Here is a 14,920-nt window from a genome sequence, read left to right as displayed (position 1 = left end):
TAAAAAAACATTGATTGATTTGATTGATCTTGCAAACAAGCCAAACTGGATATATGCAAGCAGCTGAAGTCGCTGAGACTCTCGGGCTTGAACGTACCTGGTGCCCTTGCTCTGTGCATACATAGACATGATTGGGATGCCGGCAGTATAGTGGTTGACGCGTCTGCGTTAACCACCGCGCGTCTGGGAAACCAGAGGTACGGGATTCGACTCCCCGCGGTGCCCGCCCTCCTGCCAGGGTGAGAGGCAGGCGACGCCATATAGACTCGGCAGCTGAGTGCGTCGTAAAGCCCCAGTGACACATACATAGGCACGATCCAGATGTTGGTGAGGCAGGACATAGCCAAGGGTTTCCAGGTTCTGTGTAGCCTTGTTCACGCTTGATGGTTCAAAGTGGGCTCGGTTTTGGATGACAGCTCAAAACCTCTTTAGGGGAAATATGGAAATATGGGTTTGGTACATGCGGCTAGACAATATCAGGTGGGAGTGGAAAAGGAGTGAAAAATTCCTCTCCATAGGGTGTTGCTTTACACACGAAGTCCGCAATCCTACGACACTGCCTGGAGGTAATGGGACCTTTTATGCTGCTGAGACCATATATCCAAGGCATATCTGTGCCGTTTTCCTCGCATCAGCTCAAAAATCGTTCGCGTTCGGTGTATTCTCAACATGGTCTGAGTAAGGTCCTGGAAGCCGCGACACTTCTTTGTGACGTCAGATGTGATTTACACAAGCACACACGAGCCAACAGATACCGAGGCATCACGCCAGATGTCACAACATACCCCTTTCGCGACGATCCCCCCCCCCCCCCCCCCTGCAATCACATGTGGCTGCGGACGAGAAGTCCTGCGCAACACACCACCTGACATCGGGGAACAACAGCTGTTCTGCGGTCCCAACACACTGGGTGAGCACGCCCCCTCCTCAGTGCACCTGAAGAGACGCCGGTGAGACCGCGAAGTTTCGCAGCCAAGTGCAGGGGGGGGGGGGGAGGGGCGGGGGGCGTGCGACACTAACCGGGCCCAGCGCGTGTGAGCGACGCACGAGGTGCAGGCGCACGTGCGACACTCATCGGACCGTGCACGTGTGAGCGACGCACGAGGTGCAGGCGCAGGCGTCCCTCAGATCATAGGCTCGCACCAGGCGTGCGGTGGTGGGGTGAGTGAGCGAGACGTGACGTGTTGGCCGGCGGACAGAACGATCAGGCGACGCGAGGGCTGGTACGCCGTGGATGCAGTGACAGTCATGAGGTGCTGGTAAGTAAAACATGTTTACGGAGCAAGTACAGCTAACGAAGGTGATCTCAGTTAACACTTACTGGATTGACATTTGTCGATTCCGTCATCCAAACGCTATCACAAAACGACGTATGTGGATTCGACTTAACTTAGGTAAGCTCTGCATTTAATAAAAGTAGTGTCTTCTGCAGACACATAAAATCATTTCACGTGCGCGTGAAACACACTAAGGGCACACGTTGTAAACTGTGCACGATTCTCTCGTAAGATTCGTGTAAAGAGGCGCAAACCACCATCCAATTCCTAGCTACAGCAGCCTAAAATCAGCGCAGTCCGCGGTCCTGGCGGAAGCGCGACACCTTAGCGCGTGCCGCATGTCATGTAAAACTTTGGCACAGATCACCAACCGAGCGGGGAAGGCGCCCGAGCCTCGCACGGCGTCTGCAGCCAGCTGGGACTGCTTACGAGGCGATGACGTCATCACAGGACCGCCACCGCCAGCCAGCCCCGGGCACCAGCTACCCGCCACCCCAGGACACGCCGGCGCGGCGGCGGATGGAGGGCGGCGTGGGCAGCGATGCACCGCCATGGGGACCGGCAGCCCCAGCTTACCAACGCCATCGAGTCACGCGGATGAACACTGTCCGTGGAAGGTCTCGAGCTGGCGCACGCTGCCGACGTCAGTCGGAGCCGTCCAGCGGAGGGGCGCTCTCGCCGTAGCAGAACTTCACCTTCGTGTTGCGGTAGACGTTCTGGTGGCGCACGCTCTGCGAGCTCGTGCGACACTTGGTCAGACACAGCTCGAAGTGGTCCGTCACAGACGAGAACAGCAGGTTGAAGCGATGTGAGGCCTTGCCCAGCACGCTGTGCAGAAGCGGCTTCTGGGAACGTCCATAAAGAGCGCGTGAAATCTCGAGCGGACCGCTGTTAGCACACTGTTCCAGACTAACCTTAGCGGAATAAATGGGCGGGAGACAATACATCAATGGGATCACCACTTAATGTTCAGGCTTACCGGCGCCCAAAAAAAGGTTGCTCTGTTCATTAATGGAGCTACATCGTTTGTCGCCCGCTACGAAATGCTGAAAGTGTCTTAGTTTTACATACGTGCTTTACTGCTTGACCAGTAGTATGCTGTGGCGCCCTGGTCCCGTCAAATTCAGCCAGCTGTGAGGCGCGTGCATATTCCCGTAGTGGCAAAGTGTATGAGATTACATCAGTGTGTCCTGCTGACTGCTTAAGTATTCTCCATGCAGAGACTTTAGGAAGCCCAACGCACTTACAAAATCCAAGAACATTGACCAAACTGACCCAATGCGATCAATGCAACTTGCCACACCACACAATACGCAAGACAACGTCCCCGGCATGGGTCCGCTGCGTAGGCACGTAAAATGTAACAGCAAATTCCACCACTGGCTGTTGACCAGGTCCAATTACGCGACATCACCTTCGCTTCGACGCCGACGTTCTCTCTCAGCCCTGCCTGCGTTCCGACCTCGTCTTTTACTTCGCTTTCTGCATAGTACGCCGATCCTATAGCGCATATAGCGCACTTAGCGCGTTCTTGTGCGCACGCCCCGCACCTTGTCCGGGTGCAGGCAGCAGGAGATGCAGTGTTCGTACACGCTGCAGCAGCCCTCCTGCGAGCACGACTCGCACAGGAAGCGGCGCGTCGAGGCCGCCTCCTGGTCGCAGCAGCCGGTCGTCTCCAGGTGCTGTCGCTCGCACACGTGACCTGCCGCCACGGGGGAGGGGGCGGAGCTGTCAGCGGTGGCCACGAGCACGGCCGCCGATGCAGGCTCTGGCCGTGTCACGAGACCCGGCTGGGCTGAGCGTCAGCACATGCCCCGCTGCATCGAGGTCATAGTTTTCGGTATCATACGACTTGGATTACGCTGGCTCGAGTGAACGTACCTATGATCTCCATTATGCTGTTTAGAGTGAGCGTCCACCCTCAGCTGCGACCCGATTAAAATACACTTACCAGAGGCTGCGGCCATACACAGAGCCCAGAGCTGCGTGATAAAAACTTACAAGCTGGGCACCAGTCGGGCGTACACCATATCTTTGACTGAGAAGGTCTTAGGATGGTGCACAAGATAGCCTGACCTAGTTACTCTGCCCCGACCTCGGCGTACGCCACCCCGTGGAGCGCATCCCACGCGCGGCTCCGGCCGCCCACCTCGATCGTCAGCGATGAGGGCGACGCCCTGCACAGAGTTGCGGCAGCTCAGACCGTGCGGGTCGGTGTCGGAGCTGTTGGCGCCGTCCTCCGGCTGCAGGATCAGCGCCGGGTCGATGGGCACCGGGACAGCATCGTCTGGGTCGCTGACCAGACCCAACATCTTCTGCAATGGTATGGGATAGATGTGTTTAGGAAGCTTTGCAGTCTGCTTAGAACATTCTGTGGCCTATGATGATCAGCAGATATCGGGTGATATTTGTATGCAAAGGTCTTTCAAACAGTTTCAAACTTATGTTTAACAGATGATGTGACAATTTGAATGCAGCATGTCTTTATTCAATTTAATGCAATAAATTAAAATAATAATTACTACATTTCTTTCAGCACCTTGTTTATATATTTAACTGCAAAAAAGAAAGTGTAGAACAGTTTACATGACTACAGCTCACAAAGTTCCTTGACACTGGTTACAACAATCAGGCTAAGGTTCAGGGAAAGTCTGCATCTCACAATCTGGTCTGCTCTTCAAGTAGGCTAGGTACCAACTTTTGAACAATTGGCTGCTAAACCTTCAGAATGACAGAGCTGCAAATATTAAATAGCAGTAGGGGACTAGTAAAGGATGGCAATACATATGTCTAAGCTTAATGTAGTGGCCTGCGTCAAATATCAAGTATATACATTAAAATCTTGTTCAGCACATGTCACCCTGTCAATAGCATGGGATCGCCATGGAATAATTGCATGCCCCTGGTCTGCACCTACCAAAAAACTGATCTGTCTTATAAGTGGATAGTTATGCCTTGAACTTCTTAATTAACAGTATTTACTCTTACTGGAGTCTGATTGCATCATATAGGTCTAAAAAGTTATTGCCTTCAGCTTGCTACACAGGATGTGAGTACAGCCTCATAGTGCTTTTGCTATTGCAGAGTTTAATTTGGAAGCTTTGTGGCTTAAGATAGACATGGAGATATTTATACTTCTGGCCTTCTCAATACATTAAGTATAGGAACAGCTCACTGCATCATAATACAGCATCATATGAAGGATTGCAAGAAGCATATGAAGGTCTCTATGATCCTATGAACATTTTGCAAATTCTGGGCAAACTAATATGATTATCATTTGCTGTCAAATCATCATTTTCACACACTTCCCCATAATGAAACAGCTCACAGAAAACATCCAAATTCGTGATGTCAGCCAGCATTTAAAGCCCTTACTAGCAATGACCTCACCTGATCAAATAAATTCACTAAGCAATATACCAGGGACAGTAACAATATGACAGCCAAGACAGGTGGCTTCCTAAGCAAGCGACAGAACTTCTGTCCAAGCCAAGCTATCATCTTAAGTAATGACTACATTTCACACGAAAACGAAAACCGAACCAGCGAATGTAATTCACACATATTTATGTCCAATTGCACCACAGCTATCCCCTGGCGCCCTCTCCTATTTCCGACCATAAACACGCTTGGTAAATCCAAAGCGCATAAATCGACATCGAAGTTTTTTGGCATTTTCTTAACATGGATAAATTAATTGTTTACGATGACGTCTTTCAATCAACTCTGATGCTTTGCACACATCTTGTGTAAAGTGTATGGGATATTAAATTATTAAGGTGAAAAAACACTTATTTTAAGAGATTTTTTTACTAAATTTGGTTAATTATGCAAATTGTGCGGACAAAACTTAATATCGAATATAAATGATGTCATCCAAAGCATTACCCATCGTTTTCAACTTTTTTTTTGCACAGAGCTACAAATATGACTGCTTAGGGACTTAAATTGCGCATTAGTAACAGTCGGTTGCATGGCCCCACGTTCTGCGGGGAAGTGAAGGTGATGTCATGAGAGTTGCGTTGCACGGAAAATGAACGTGTAGAAGGTTCAGTGGCCTCTGTCCTATTTCATCGAGATTGTTGCAAAATGGTTGTGTTTTTTGTGAATGTTGGTGCCAAAAAGATGCAATTGGAGCCATGCTCGTCCGAACAATTTGATAGTGGTTTAGCGAGTGTGCGCGAAACAAAGCCATTAAGAGCAACAGGGCGACAGATATGATACAACTGATTTGGGTGGGAGTGCTCGGTTTGCTAAAGGAATATGAATCAGGTGGACCACATTTCCTGGCATCCTAGCATTTGTGGGGTCCTTAGTGAATGTAGTGCTGGATTCATGGACATGATCCTTATGGCATGCATGATGTGTTGCATGACTGTTTTAAGTGCTGGTTACTGTCCTAGTGGGCATTTAGTTCAGAACTTAGTAGCAATGAGTTATTAAACAGTTATATGACAATATTTCATGTTTCACAAAAGCTGAACACATCAAACATAGCAAAATCTGAATACATGTTTGCTTCAGAATTGTGAAAACAACGTAGTGCGATCAAGTTGAAATTAACACCCTATGTTGCATTTCAGATGGATGAACTCAACACAGTAGAGAGCCCTATTGTGGCTCTCACAGAAATCACAAAGGAAAAATTAGCATTGTTGCTCAATGGAAAGAAAATCTTACCATCAGATGATGGCTTTCCAAGGTGATTTGACTCAGATGTGATCAAATGTGATCAAGGGTTTATTGCAAACCCTTCTTCCTTTATTTAAGCTAATTTTAGGATCTACCAAATCATTTTGAGCAGATCTTACTTCTGTGCTTGTTTGATGAAATGGCTGAGGTAACAAAAATAATGTTTGGTTACACAGTCCTGTAAGCTTCTTACTTAAGCACTAAACTTTTTTAGCAGTGCAGTTCAAAAATCACATCAGGCAGGTAGAATTAGCAGTATAAGATGATTTCTATCACCATTCATTAGCTGCATGACCTACAGCAGCTGATGTGCCCTAAGACACCAAATCACCATTCATAGTTCATGATTATTGGGTGCCCCTCATATTTGTTCTCATATGTGCTCTGATTTTGTTGAAAGGACAAGACCTTGCGGCACAATTTTTTATGGTGATGTGTGGTCCACTCTGTGTCTGGCAGGCACAACAAATCAAACAAAAATATTTGATTCCAGAATAACATTTTAGCAGTTTTTATAATAACTGCTGCCTAGATGTGCAAATCTGTGTTTTTAGGTTTGTTGACAATATTTGCTTTATGGAGCTTGATTGCATGCTACCTTAAGTTGGTTATTTTTGTGTATTTTGGGTGGTTTAACATCATTGAAAGCTTGCTTTTAAACTGGTAAAGACTTTGGTGTCAACCAACAATTCTGTACTTACTAGCTATTTTCAGCCCAATGCCATGATGCTACAGGTATTGTCAGATGAGACATCTTGATAACCTTTTGCCTGTGGTGGTGCAAAAGGTATATCATAACTCATGTGCATGAGGTGTGTTTGCTTATGATGCATCAATTATGCATGCTCTCCTGCATTTAGGATCCAAACAATCAAAGTTATGAACACTTCAGTAAGTTAGATTTTCTTTAGCAGTCTATTGTATGCCCTGGATGTGCAAACTTAAGTCTAAAAATCACCCAGTCACCCAACAGATTTTCAATGGACTCCTCCATGGCACTGAGCCATGTTGTATACCCTAGTCACATAAAACCAAGTCCAAAATCGCCCCACTGCCTGTGAGCTTCATGGCTCATCCTGTCTGCGGATCTGGACCGGGCGCGTCATGACCCCCAACCGGCGCCGCCCACGCCGCAGGGACTGGCGCGGCGTGGCGCAGTGTCTGGACTGCGACAACGACGTGGTGCAGCAGCTGGGACGGTCGGCCAGTCCGACGGTGGCGCTGCTGGAGCGGTGCCGCGCCCGACCCGTGGCCGATCTCTGGCGAGCCCTGCAGGACGTCGGCCGGTGGGATGTGCAGGACGACGCCCGCTACATGATCGGTGGGTGCCGCGGGCCTGGCCTGGGCGACCGAATGTGGCAGGCTGGTGTCAGGTGTGGGGAGTGTGGCGGGAGTATGCGCCGCACTGGAATGTGAGGGTCATCTGGTTCAGGGAACAGGTCGTTGGGTGTCCCACTGCTGAGTCGATTTAAGGTATGTCTGAAATTGGCTTGATCTGTGTGTGCATCTAGATATTCACTAACCAAACTGTTGAGTGTTAGACTGTGCTTCTTGCCATCCCATCTAAGTTTTAGCAACGACAGCAACGTTTCCTCGGGTGACGGTTCGTGTCGCGCCGCGCCGCTGGTACGTCAGCGACGTGCCGCTGCCCTGATGAGCTCGAGCTGCTGGTGACCGGTGGGCGGCTCCGGCAGAGGACGACGTGAGGCTGTACCAGGAGCGGCTGAGCTCATCCGCCGCTACCAGCAGCGCCGTCTCCCTGCTGCCCGGCCTGAACGACGCTGACCTGCTCTGCGTCGGTTAGTCCGTCGTGTCGGCTGTCTAATCATCTGCTGCTAACTACTGTGTGCACCGGGATGTGTTGCGTCGCTCTCGTCTCAGGCACGTGTGGGTGCGATTTCATGTCACTCAGACAGAGATCTGGGCGAGCCTAACGTCGGTGCTTGGAACGCTGTTGCTCGTGAGCAGCCTGACATATGGCATGCCATTTTTTGCCGAAGGTGATGCCGAATGTCTGCGCGCCGGCCGGCCGCTCCCCACCTTCGATGCCTTCCTCCTCTACGACGACGGTGACACTGAGTTCGCAGCGCAAATCATTGAGCGTATGGAAGCCAGGGGAATCAAGGTACGCCGAGCTGGGTCAGGTGCGGCTTGTTTGAAGCGCTTACGTGATTTGCTCCGGTATGACCGTACATTTCGCGCGTGTGCATTACGCTGCAGAAATTGGGTTGCAAGAAGCAGAAAGCATCAGTGCAATCTGCCAGGGAACTTTACGTACAGGCTGATGTAATAAGGGACTTTGGTCTCAAGTATGTAAACAGTTTGAAAATACAGAAATATGCATGCAGGTTAGTTCCATACAGAACTATAGCAGCACTTCGGTTCGATACTGCCGACACGTAGCAAAACACGAGGCGGTGGCCAGCTGGTGGCGGGGAGGGGGGGGGGGGGGCGAAAGACCAAGTGTTGTATTGTAAGTAGTACTTTCGAACGGTTTATGCAATGAATGCATGCGATTTTGCGGAATCGCCGGGCGTATATGTTAACGAACCTACCAAATTTTAGTGGTATCTAGATGGTATTGCTGTGACTGCGAATGCCGTTCCAAGGATTAATCTTTAAATTCCACCTAGGAAAGTATGCGCTCAAACTTACCGCTATTCTGTGCAGCTTGATTACATAAAGCACTTCGAGGCCCTTTTTCCCGGCGTGTGGTCGTTTCCGCTCATCCGTCGCTCTTCGCGTGATGTTAACTGCTGCGGCCAACGCCGCTCCGCCGAAGAAGACCAACGCCGGTTGAATGGGCAAAAGTGCGCTCTTATGAATAAGCCAAGACTCAATTATAAGTTGTCATATCTTAAGGTATATAGATCTCCAAAACGTATGCTTACACCGGAAAATATTTGAACCAGGGTTGAGGTCTGAAACCTGCGTTTCGGCCCACAATTCGATGTGCCCTGGCTGACAGTGGCACCGACACAAACACAGTCCGGTGTTCGAGGCACATAACGTACCGGCTGGCTTCTTGCGGGCGACCTCACTAAAATAACATGGGGCTCGTTCCGCATGGTTTGGCCGCAGTGAACAGCTTGCGTCTGCGCAAAATGCGCAGGCTTACGTCCTCAATGCCGGCTGCGCACTTCAGCGGTTTTACCACCTGTCATCCTGCATGTGTTTAATACCGGCGTCAAAAGTTCATCAGGAGTTGAACACCCGGCCTCCGGCACGAACTTTGATGGAAAAAGCGGAGGTTTGCACGTGGACGCACACCAGCCTTGATGTTTTCATTGACACGTGATCGGAGAGTGACGTCCATGATTGTGACCCGTCCGACGTCAGCTTCACGGCTGGTTCCGTCCGTGCTGCTTCTGAATTGGGGGGGGGGGGAGGGAAGATGGTCACCTCCATTTCAGTCTGCGCCGTGAATTGAAGGGGATCGGTCCGACAGTAAGTGACCTTCAATATATCAGGAAGTACTGGGGAAACGACGGGGGTCTCGCTCGGTTCTCCAGGGTTTTTCATACAAGAGTGCAAAACAATACATAACTGCAGGCATGGAAAGTGAAATGAAGAAATTTCCTCTACATGACTTAATGCATCTTTTCTAAAATGGTGGGACAAACGTTTTGGCAACGCCACGCCCGCGAACCTATCTCTGCGAAATAGCAAGGATTTACCGCCTTTTTGCGGACGTGTTCTTGTTACATGTCATCTGCAACAATACCGATATCCGTTTGCGCAGACCGTTGCCTGTGAGGCTATAAGAGATGCGATTTAGCCGGCGTCTGCGCATTGTGGGCGGACATTGCCAGTGTTATATCGCCGCCTGTGAAGGCGTTTCGTAGCCTCGCTTGCCGGGTGCTGCCCGAGCGTGACGCCCTGACTGTGCTGACCTCTGCCGGCCAGCTGTGTGATAAGGAGCGCCACCTTCTGCCCGGCGTGACGTTCGAGCACCAGGGCATCATCCGGCTGATGGAGACGCGCTGCCACCGCGTGCTGGCCGTGCTATCGCCGCAGTTCCTCCAGTCGGCCGTCAACAAGTTCCTGGCCATGTTCGCGCAGGCGCTCGGACTGGGTACGGACTGCTGGAGACGGAGGGGTCCGGTGTGTGGCCGCCGTGGGGACGTGGGTGTTATGGCAGAGGCTTCACACTGAGAAACACATCTTTGGGTGCGTCTTTGTTGGGTTCTGTTTCCTCACGTAGGTGTTATCCGCGCATACTGTAGGTGGTGATTTGTGTACCTGCAGTTATGAGAAAATTAGGAAGTTATCACCCCCGCCCTGGCTGGTGTAGAAGTGACTAGATGTCACGGACGTTTTGATATAAAAAAATCCGTTATATCAACGGCACCTCGGCAGCATGCGCCATCGGCGGCCATCCAACTGATGTAGATATTTCCCGCAAATGTCGCCATATGAACGGACTCTGCCGCCACCTCCACTCTGCGGGACCCGGTCGCGTGTTTCTGGGCGGCCGGCGCGCCGTGCCTCTGCGCGGCTGTGCGGCTGGTGTACAGACCGTCGGCTGACCACCGCTCCGTGGCCGCTGCAGACAAGCGCGGTCGCATGCTGCTGCCGTGCGTGTACCAGAAGTGCACGCTGCCGTCGTACCTGATGTACTGCTCGCGGCTAGACTTCACGCGCGGCGTGGGCCTCGTCAACGCCTGGGACAAGATGTACGAGACGCTCAGTGTCGCCATGGTCACCCGCACCAGGTACCCACTAGCCGATCGCCGCGTCTGTGGTCCGACCATGGCTTGAGGCGCGTGTCGGCTAGCTTTCAGCTGGTTATCTTGTTCCCCAAGATCTGCCGTTTGACGAGTAGGCACTCTCTCTATTTTTAAGGCGGCCATTCACCATTGTTCATATTCTTTTAGATAATACAAGCAAACCGTTTGTTTAAATCGTCGTGGTGGCGTTGCGTATGAGACGTATGCGCGATGCAAACGGCGGCGGTGAGATCGTACATAGCTACAGAAGATGGTTCTCCGACTGCCTCCAGTTGCTGTTAATGATGGGTCCTGACCGCCAGGCGTGTGGGGCAGTAAGTGCTGTCAGAAGTCCACGTCCCGCCCAATGTGTCCGGTGTTCGATGCTGCGCCGTGCTGTGTTGGCGACGCTCCGTGCCAGCCCCCGCCACTAGCCTAGTCGTGCCGCCGCAGGTCAGCGTCTCACTCCGTGACGGACGCGCTGCCGGCGCCGGCCGCCGCCAAACCTCGCAGCGACTCGACGCCGTGCTGCGCGTCGACACCGCCGGACGACCCGCCCGCTGCCGAGACGTCGGCCGGCGAGTCGTCGTGGTCGGGCCGCGCCTTCCTGCGCAATCTCAAGAGCCGCCTGCGTAGCTCCGAGAGCGCGGACCCCGCCGAGCAGCAGGTGGGCGGCGAGGCCGACGGAAAGGCCGGCCAGGAACGGCGCGCACACCGCCCCAAGCTCTTCACTGCCAAAGACAAGCAGAAGACGAAGGCGAAGCGCGAGAAGAAGAAGGAGGCGAAGGCGCTGATGGCCGCGTGATGTGACTAGCCGCCCGGCCACGGACGGGCGCGGTCTCGCAGTAGGCGCTGTGAGGCGTGAGCAGGGAAGGGGAGGGGGAGGCACGGGATGACTTCGGACCGATCTCTGCTCCCCGAGAGGCGGCCCACTGGCCGCCGAGTGATGACTCCGGCAGTACTTGTTGACGTGGCGGTGCCGTTCGATTACGTTTTGTTTTAGTGGAAATGTCTGCTGTCGTAAGGTAGGAATATTACCACCGGATATGCGTGCATTTGTTATGGAGAGAGGCGGCAAGTCACTTTGTACTGAAGCATCGACTTCAGCTGATTTGTGCAACTGCAAGGCAAGGGATGTCGTTGCCACCGGTCCTGGGAAAGCAGGCGTGCTCTGGTGGTTGCCACGAACAGTTGGACATGTGACTATTTTTAGGTTGAACGGGTGGCGGTCTCTGCACAGACTGCACTGCAGACTGCACCCACTCACGACGTTCGGCCGCCGCTGCCGCCTCGGTGCTGACTCCGAATAGGATGGTGTCCGCGGGATCTAGTCAGCGGGACTGCGATTTGGACACCAGATGGCAGCACTGCGCTGGTGCGAGGTGTGATCGGGCGGCAAGCCGCGGATCCGTGGGCCGACTCCTGTGATGAACCCGGGGCCCAGCGATCTTTCGGAGGCACTGGCCTGTGATTTGTGGAACTGCTGAAGTGGCACTCGACTGCAACCGTTAGAGGTTTGTTAAATCGGCAGGTTTCGACATGTTTATAAGATCAATAATGTTGAAATACATAATTTTTTGTACCAAGACTTTTATTGGGATCAAGTTGGTGGGAATCGCTGGTGAGCGCCACTGACATACTTATGTCGAAATAATCGACGGACAGGAAAGCAAAGTTACGTTGTGGCTGACGAACTACTACAATGATGCTGGATTTAAACCCCAAAAACGATTTTGACAACTCCTTTTACTGATTGAAGAATTGACGCCAAAGGTTGCATGACCAAAACCACGTTTGAGAGGATGGTGCGTGGCAGATTTAGGCTCAGGGCGGACCATTTTCTGTGGCCACTAGTTAACCGAAAGGTGGACTTCGAGCAGGCGCCCTCCCATGTCGGTGTCCGGAAGAGCCTCCGATTGGACAGCGCAGGCCTGCTCCGCGGCTTCTCACATAAACGGCAGGGATCGTTCGCAATACCAGCTGACCTGACCTAGCCCGTTTCTTCAGGAGGGCGGCTGTGACCCAAGTGTTCTCTCGCGACCTGACTCGAGGCCCTAGATGGGCGGCAACGACCTAGGCCCCACGCCACCCCCGTCCGAACGCGTCGCGGGCGTTGTCGGCGACGCAGCCTCGTCTCGGTTCGGCTCGGCCGGCGTCGCCTGCAGCAGCGACCGCCGTCCCACCGGCGGCAGCGAGGGCGTCTTCCTGACGGGCACCTCGGCCTCGGGCGCCGCTGCCGAGCTCAGGCCCCCCGACGGCCTCTGCGCGGCCGCTGATCCACTGGGTTTGGCGGGCAGCGCCGCGGTTCCGCTCCGCTCCTGAACGAGGTCAGACTGAGACCCGCGCCGCTCCTGGGCAGCGTCGGGCAGGTGCTTGTCGGAGCCGCGGTGCTCGGCGTCACTTTGCGGCACTTTGAAGAGGGTTTGGTCCTGCTCCTGCGACTGGCGTCGCTCCTGCCGCATGGAGAGGCGCCGTTCCAGCCGGTCCGTCACCTGGAGGCTGGACGGGTCTGCCCAGGTCGATGTGTCGATCGTCGCTGCCGAGCAGAATCAGTCAGACAACGCATAGCCGGGCCGTCTGCTGTGCTTTGCCCGAGTTCGCATTTGCATTAGTGGGTGCATTTGTGCGGCTCTGCCCGGGTGCTACAAAGTGAGCATGCACAATGCTAGTGGCGTGTCTGCCGATCGGAGACTGCATCGACACGTAATCATCCTATTCTGGAGAATCACCCGAGCCTGAATGTTTTCAGTTGTACGTTTGTCACGATATAGTTGCCAAATGTTATACGATATGGTTTTGTTCTTGTAGTGGGACAAACTGGAGCATAGCAATTTGATTCGTATGTCCAATTTTGACAACGTTGATACTGAAACAAAAATAGACGTATCCCCTATTGCCGGGAAACATTTCCTCGCGCTCGAAATCTTGAAACATAGAGACGGAGCTGCTGCCTCTACAACGATCACTTTTCCAACTGCTCACTGTCTGCACATGCAACCTCCGCGCCTGAGTTTGTGCTTCAAAGGCAGCGCGTATCTTATTTGGACTATGACATGTGCTATTATCATCACTGGGAACGTATGTCATTTGTCTATCTGTGGTCTGGTAGCATTTGTTTCTTTTACGGAAGTGCGCATCGCTCAACTTTGGAATGTAATGTTTGCTTATATTGTGCAATTTTCAATTCGTCGGAGGCACATTAAAGTTGCGGACTAGCTCTTCAACGTTTGCAGCGACGGACAGCAAAGCTCGGCTTAGGTTATTGACCTCGTATGCTTAAGTCAAATGCGGTGGACACTAAGCACATTAGGCCATCGATGATCAGGTGCGATTTAACCGCAGAGTTCACTGGTACTTACGTTGTGTAGAGCATCGTTCAGTCAGGTGCATAGCATTTGCAATGAGTTCCTGTAAGTGTGCATCGATGTAGCGGTCTAAAATGGTCTCGTAAGTAAAACTCTCTTGGATGTGTACCTGGAGCTTGCTGCCACCACAAACGTTTCCCATGGCTGTCAGACTCGGTGGGATTTTTCCTCAATGCCGCACGCATAATTTTGTAACTGAAAGTGGTTGTCGCAACCACCAAACATCTTGAATAGGGCTCGTGTCCACTGAGCACATTTCCTCACACGGCAATTTGTGACCACATGTCCCGAGGTTTGGAGGACGATTTTGAACGTCACCGGTCATCAAACGCTATCTGTTCAGGGAGTTCGACGCCTTGATTTCGATGATTCACTTCGTGCAAAGCCTGGCCGGGATCTCCTCGTTTCGACACGGTGGCTCGGCACACGCCACTGATTGGATTGCGTTGCATAACCTGATGCCGGCAATATCCAATGACCAGCATACCTACCTCCGCGGAGCCTGATGGCATCAGACCAGCGGCGGTGAAAAGGCTTGCAGAATTAAAGACCGGTGGTGAGTTGCAGCAATCATCGCCGCGTGTCGATTCTACCTTCTGATAAGGGCAACCGCAAGATATACAATGAACCCAAAATTGAACGGTATTTGCGGTTTTGAATGTCACAACACATCAGGCCCGCGCATAGCTTGTGTTATACTTCGGAGAAGTCTAGCAGCTCTAATCCATTCCAACTCCTGGTGTGACCGGCCTTGTCTGCGCTCATGTGCTCTAACGCACCAGACCATCAGACCAGCAGACCAGACCGTCAGATCAGGCCGTCAGACCATCCTGTGTTCTAACGCACCAGACCGTCGAACAACTCGCCGTCCCAC

General features: G+C 52.2%; 3 protein-coding genes across 5 annotated transcripts; 1 reads left to right on the top strand and 2 right to left on the bottom strand.

Annotated features, from left to right (window-relative positions):
- Window positions 1-806: 806 nt before the first annotated feature.
- LOC119113103 (SREBP regulating gene protein) lies at window positions 807-4,942 on the bottom strand. Its single transcript, XM_037237435.1, has 4 exons — window positions 4,671-4,942; window positions 3,427-3,592; window positions 2,828-2,979; window positions 807-2,122 (listed from the first exon to the last, which is right to left on the bottom strand). The coding sequence occupies exons 1-4, from the start codon at window positions 4,779-4,781 to the stop codon at window positions 1,922-1,924; spliced, it is 630 nt and encodes a 209-aa protein (XP_037093330.1). The 5' UTR covers window positions 4,782-4,942; the 3' UTR covers window positions 807-1,921.
- A 345-nt stretch (window positions 4,943-5,287) lies between these two features.
- LOC119112873 (myeloid differentiation primary response protein MyD88) lies at window positions 5,288-11,517 on the top strand. Of its 3 annotated transcripts, none has more exons than XM_037237165.1 (8): window positions 5,288-5,328; window positions 5,864-5,982; window positions 7,109-7,293; window positions 7,667-7,771; window positions 7,973-8,097; window positions 9,879-10,047; window positions 10,525-10,687; window positions 11,135-11,517. In XM_037237165.1, exons 2-8 carry the CDS (start codon window positions 5,864-5,866, stop codon window positions 11,484-11,486), a joined length of 1,218 nt encoding a protein of 405 aa, XP_037093060.1. In that variant the 5' UTR covers window positions 5,288-5,328; the 3' UTR covers window positions 11,487-11,517. The 3 variants fall into 3 exon arrangements, with proteins under 3 accessions (XP_037093060.1, XP_037093058.1, XP_037093059.1); XM_037237163.1 differs by lacking the exon at window positions 5,288-5,328 and adding an exon at window positions 5,347-5,515; XM_037237164.1 differs by lacking the exon at window positions 5,288-5,328 and adding an exon at window positions 5,347-5,552.
- A 1,195-nt stretch (window positions 11,518-12,712) lies between these two features.
- On the bottom strand, window positions 12,713-14,361 carry LOC119112874 (uncharacterized). Its single transcript, XM_037237166.1, has 2 exons — window positions 14,041-14,361; window positions 12,713-13,217 (listed from the first exon to the last, which is right to left on the bottom strand). The coding sequence occupies exons 1-2, from the start codon at window positions 14,186-14,188 to the stop codon at window positions 12,736-12,738; spliced, it is 630 nt and encodes a 209-aa protein (XP_037093061.1). The 5' UTR covers window positions 14,189-14,361; the 3' UTR covers window positions 12,713-12,735.
- Window positions 14,362-14,920: the final 559 nt, after the last annotated feature.

Source organism: Pollicipes pollicipes, unplaced genomic scaffold (genome assembly GCF_011947565.3).
Source record: "Pollicipes pollicipes isolate AB1234 unplaced genomic scaffold, Ppol_2.1 Scaffold_7261;HRSCAF=8764_pilon_pilon_pilon, whole genome shotgun sequence".
In the NCBI taxonomy this organism is placed as follows: Eukaryota; Metazoa; Arthropoda; class Thecostraca; order Pollicipedomorpha; family Pollicipedidae; genus Pollicipes; species Pollicipes pollicipes.
Note: the sequence above shows the minus strand (reverse complement) of the source record. Positions and strands in the feature narration are given on the sequence as shown.

What these genes read in the sequence shown, in the direction of transcription:
- LOC119112874 (XM_037237166.1), bottom strand. Translation starts at nt 14,188, where the DNA reads ATGGGAAACGTTTGTGGTGGCAGCAAGCTCCAGGTACACATCCAAGAG. An exon ending in TGAACGATGCTCTACACAAC is followed by an intron (nt 13,218 to 14,040) that starts GTAAGTACCAGT and finishes TCTGCTCGGCAG; the next exon opens with CGACGATCGACACATCGACC.
- LOC119112873 (XM_037237163.1), top strand. An exon ending in TGGAAGCCAGGGGAATCAAG is followed by an intron (nt 8,098 to 9,878) that starts GTACGCCGAGCT and finishes TCTGCCGGCCAG; the next exon opens with CTGTGTGATAAGGAGCGCCA. An exon ending in GCCATGGTCACCCGCACCAG is followed by an intron (nt 10,688 to 11,134) that starts GTACCCACTAGC and finishes GTGCCGCCGCAG; the next exon opens with GTCAGCGTCTCACTCCGTGA.
- LOC119113103 (XM_037237435.1), bottom strand. Translation starts at nt 4,781, where the DNA reads ATGATAGCTTGGCTTGGACAGAAGTTCTGTCGCTTGCTTAGGAAGCCA. An exon ending in TAGTGAATTTATTTGATCAG is followed by an intron (nt 3,593 to 4,670) that starts GTGAGGTCATTG and finishes ATACCATTGCAG; the next exon opens with AAGATGTTGGGTCTGGTCAG. An exon ending in CCTCATCGCTGACGATCGAG is followed by an intron (nt 2,980 to 3,426) that starts GTGGGCGGCCGG and finishes CCGTGGCGGCAG; the next exon opens with GTCACGTGTGCGAGCGACAG.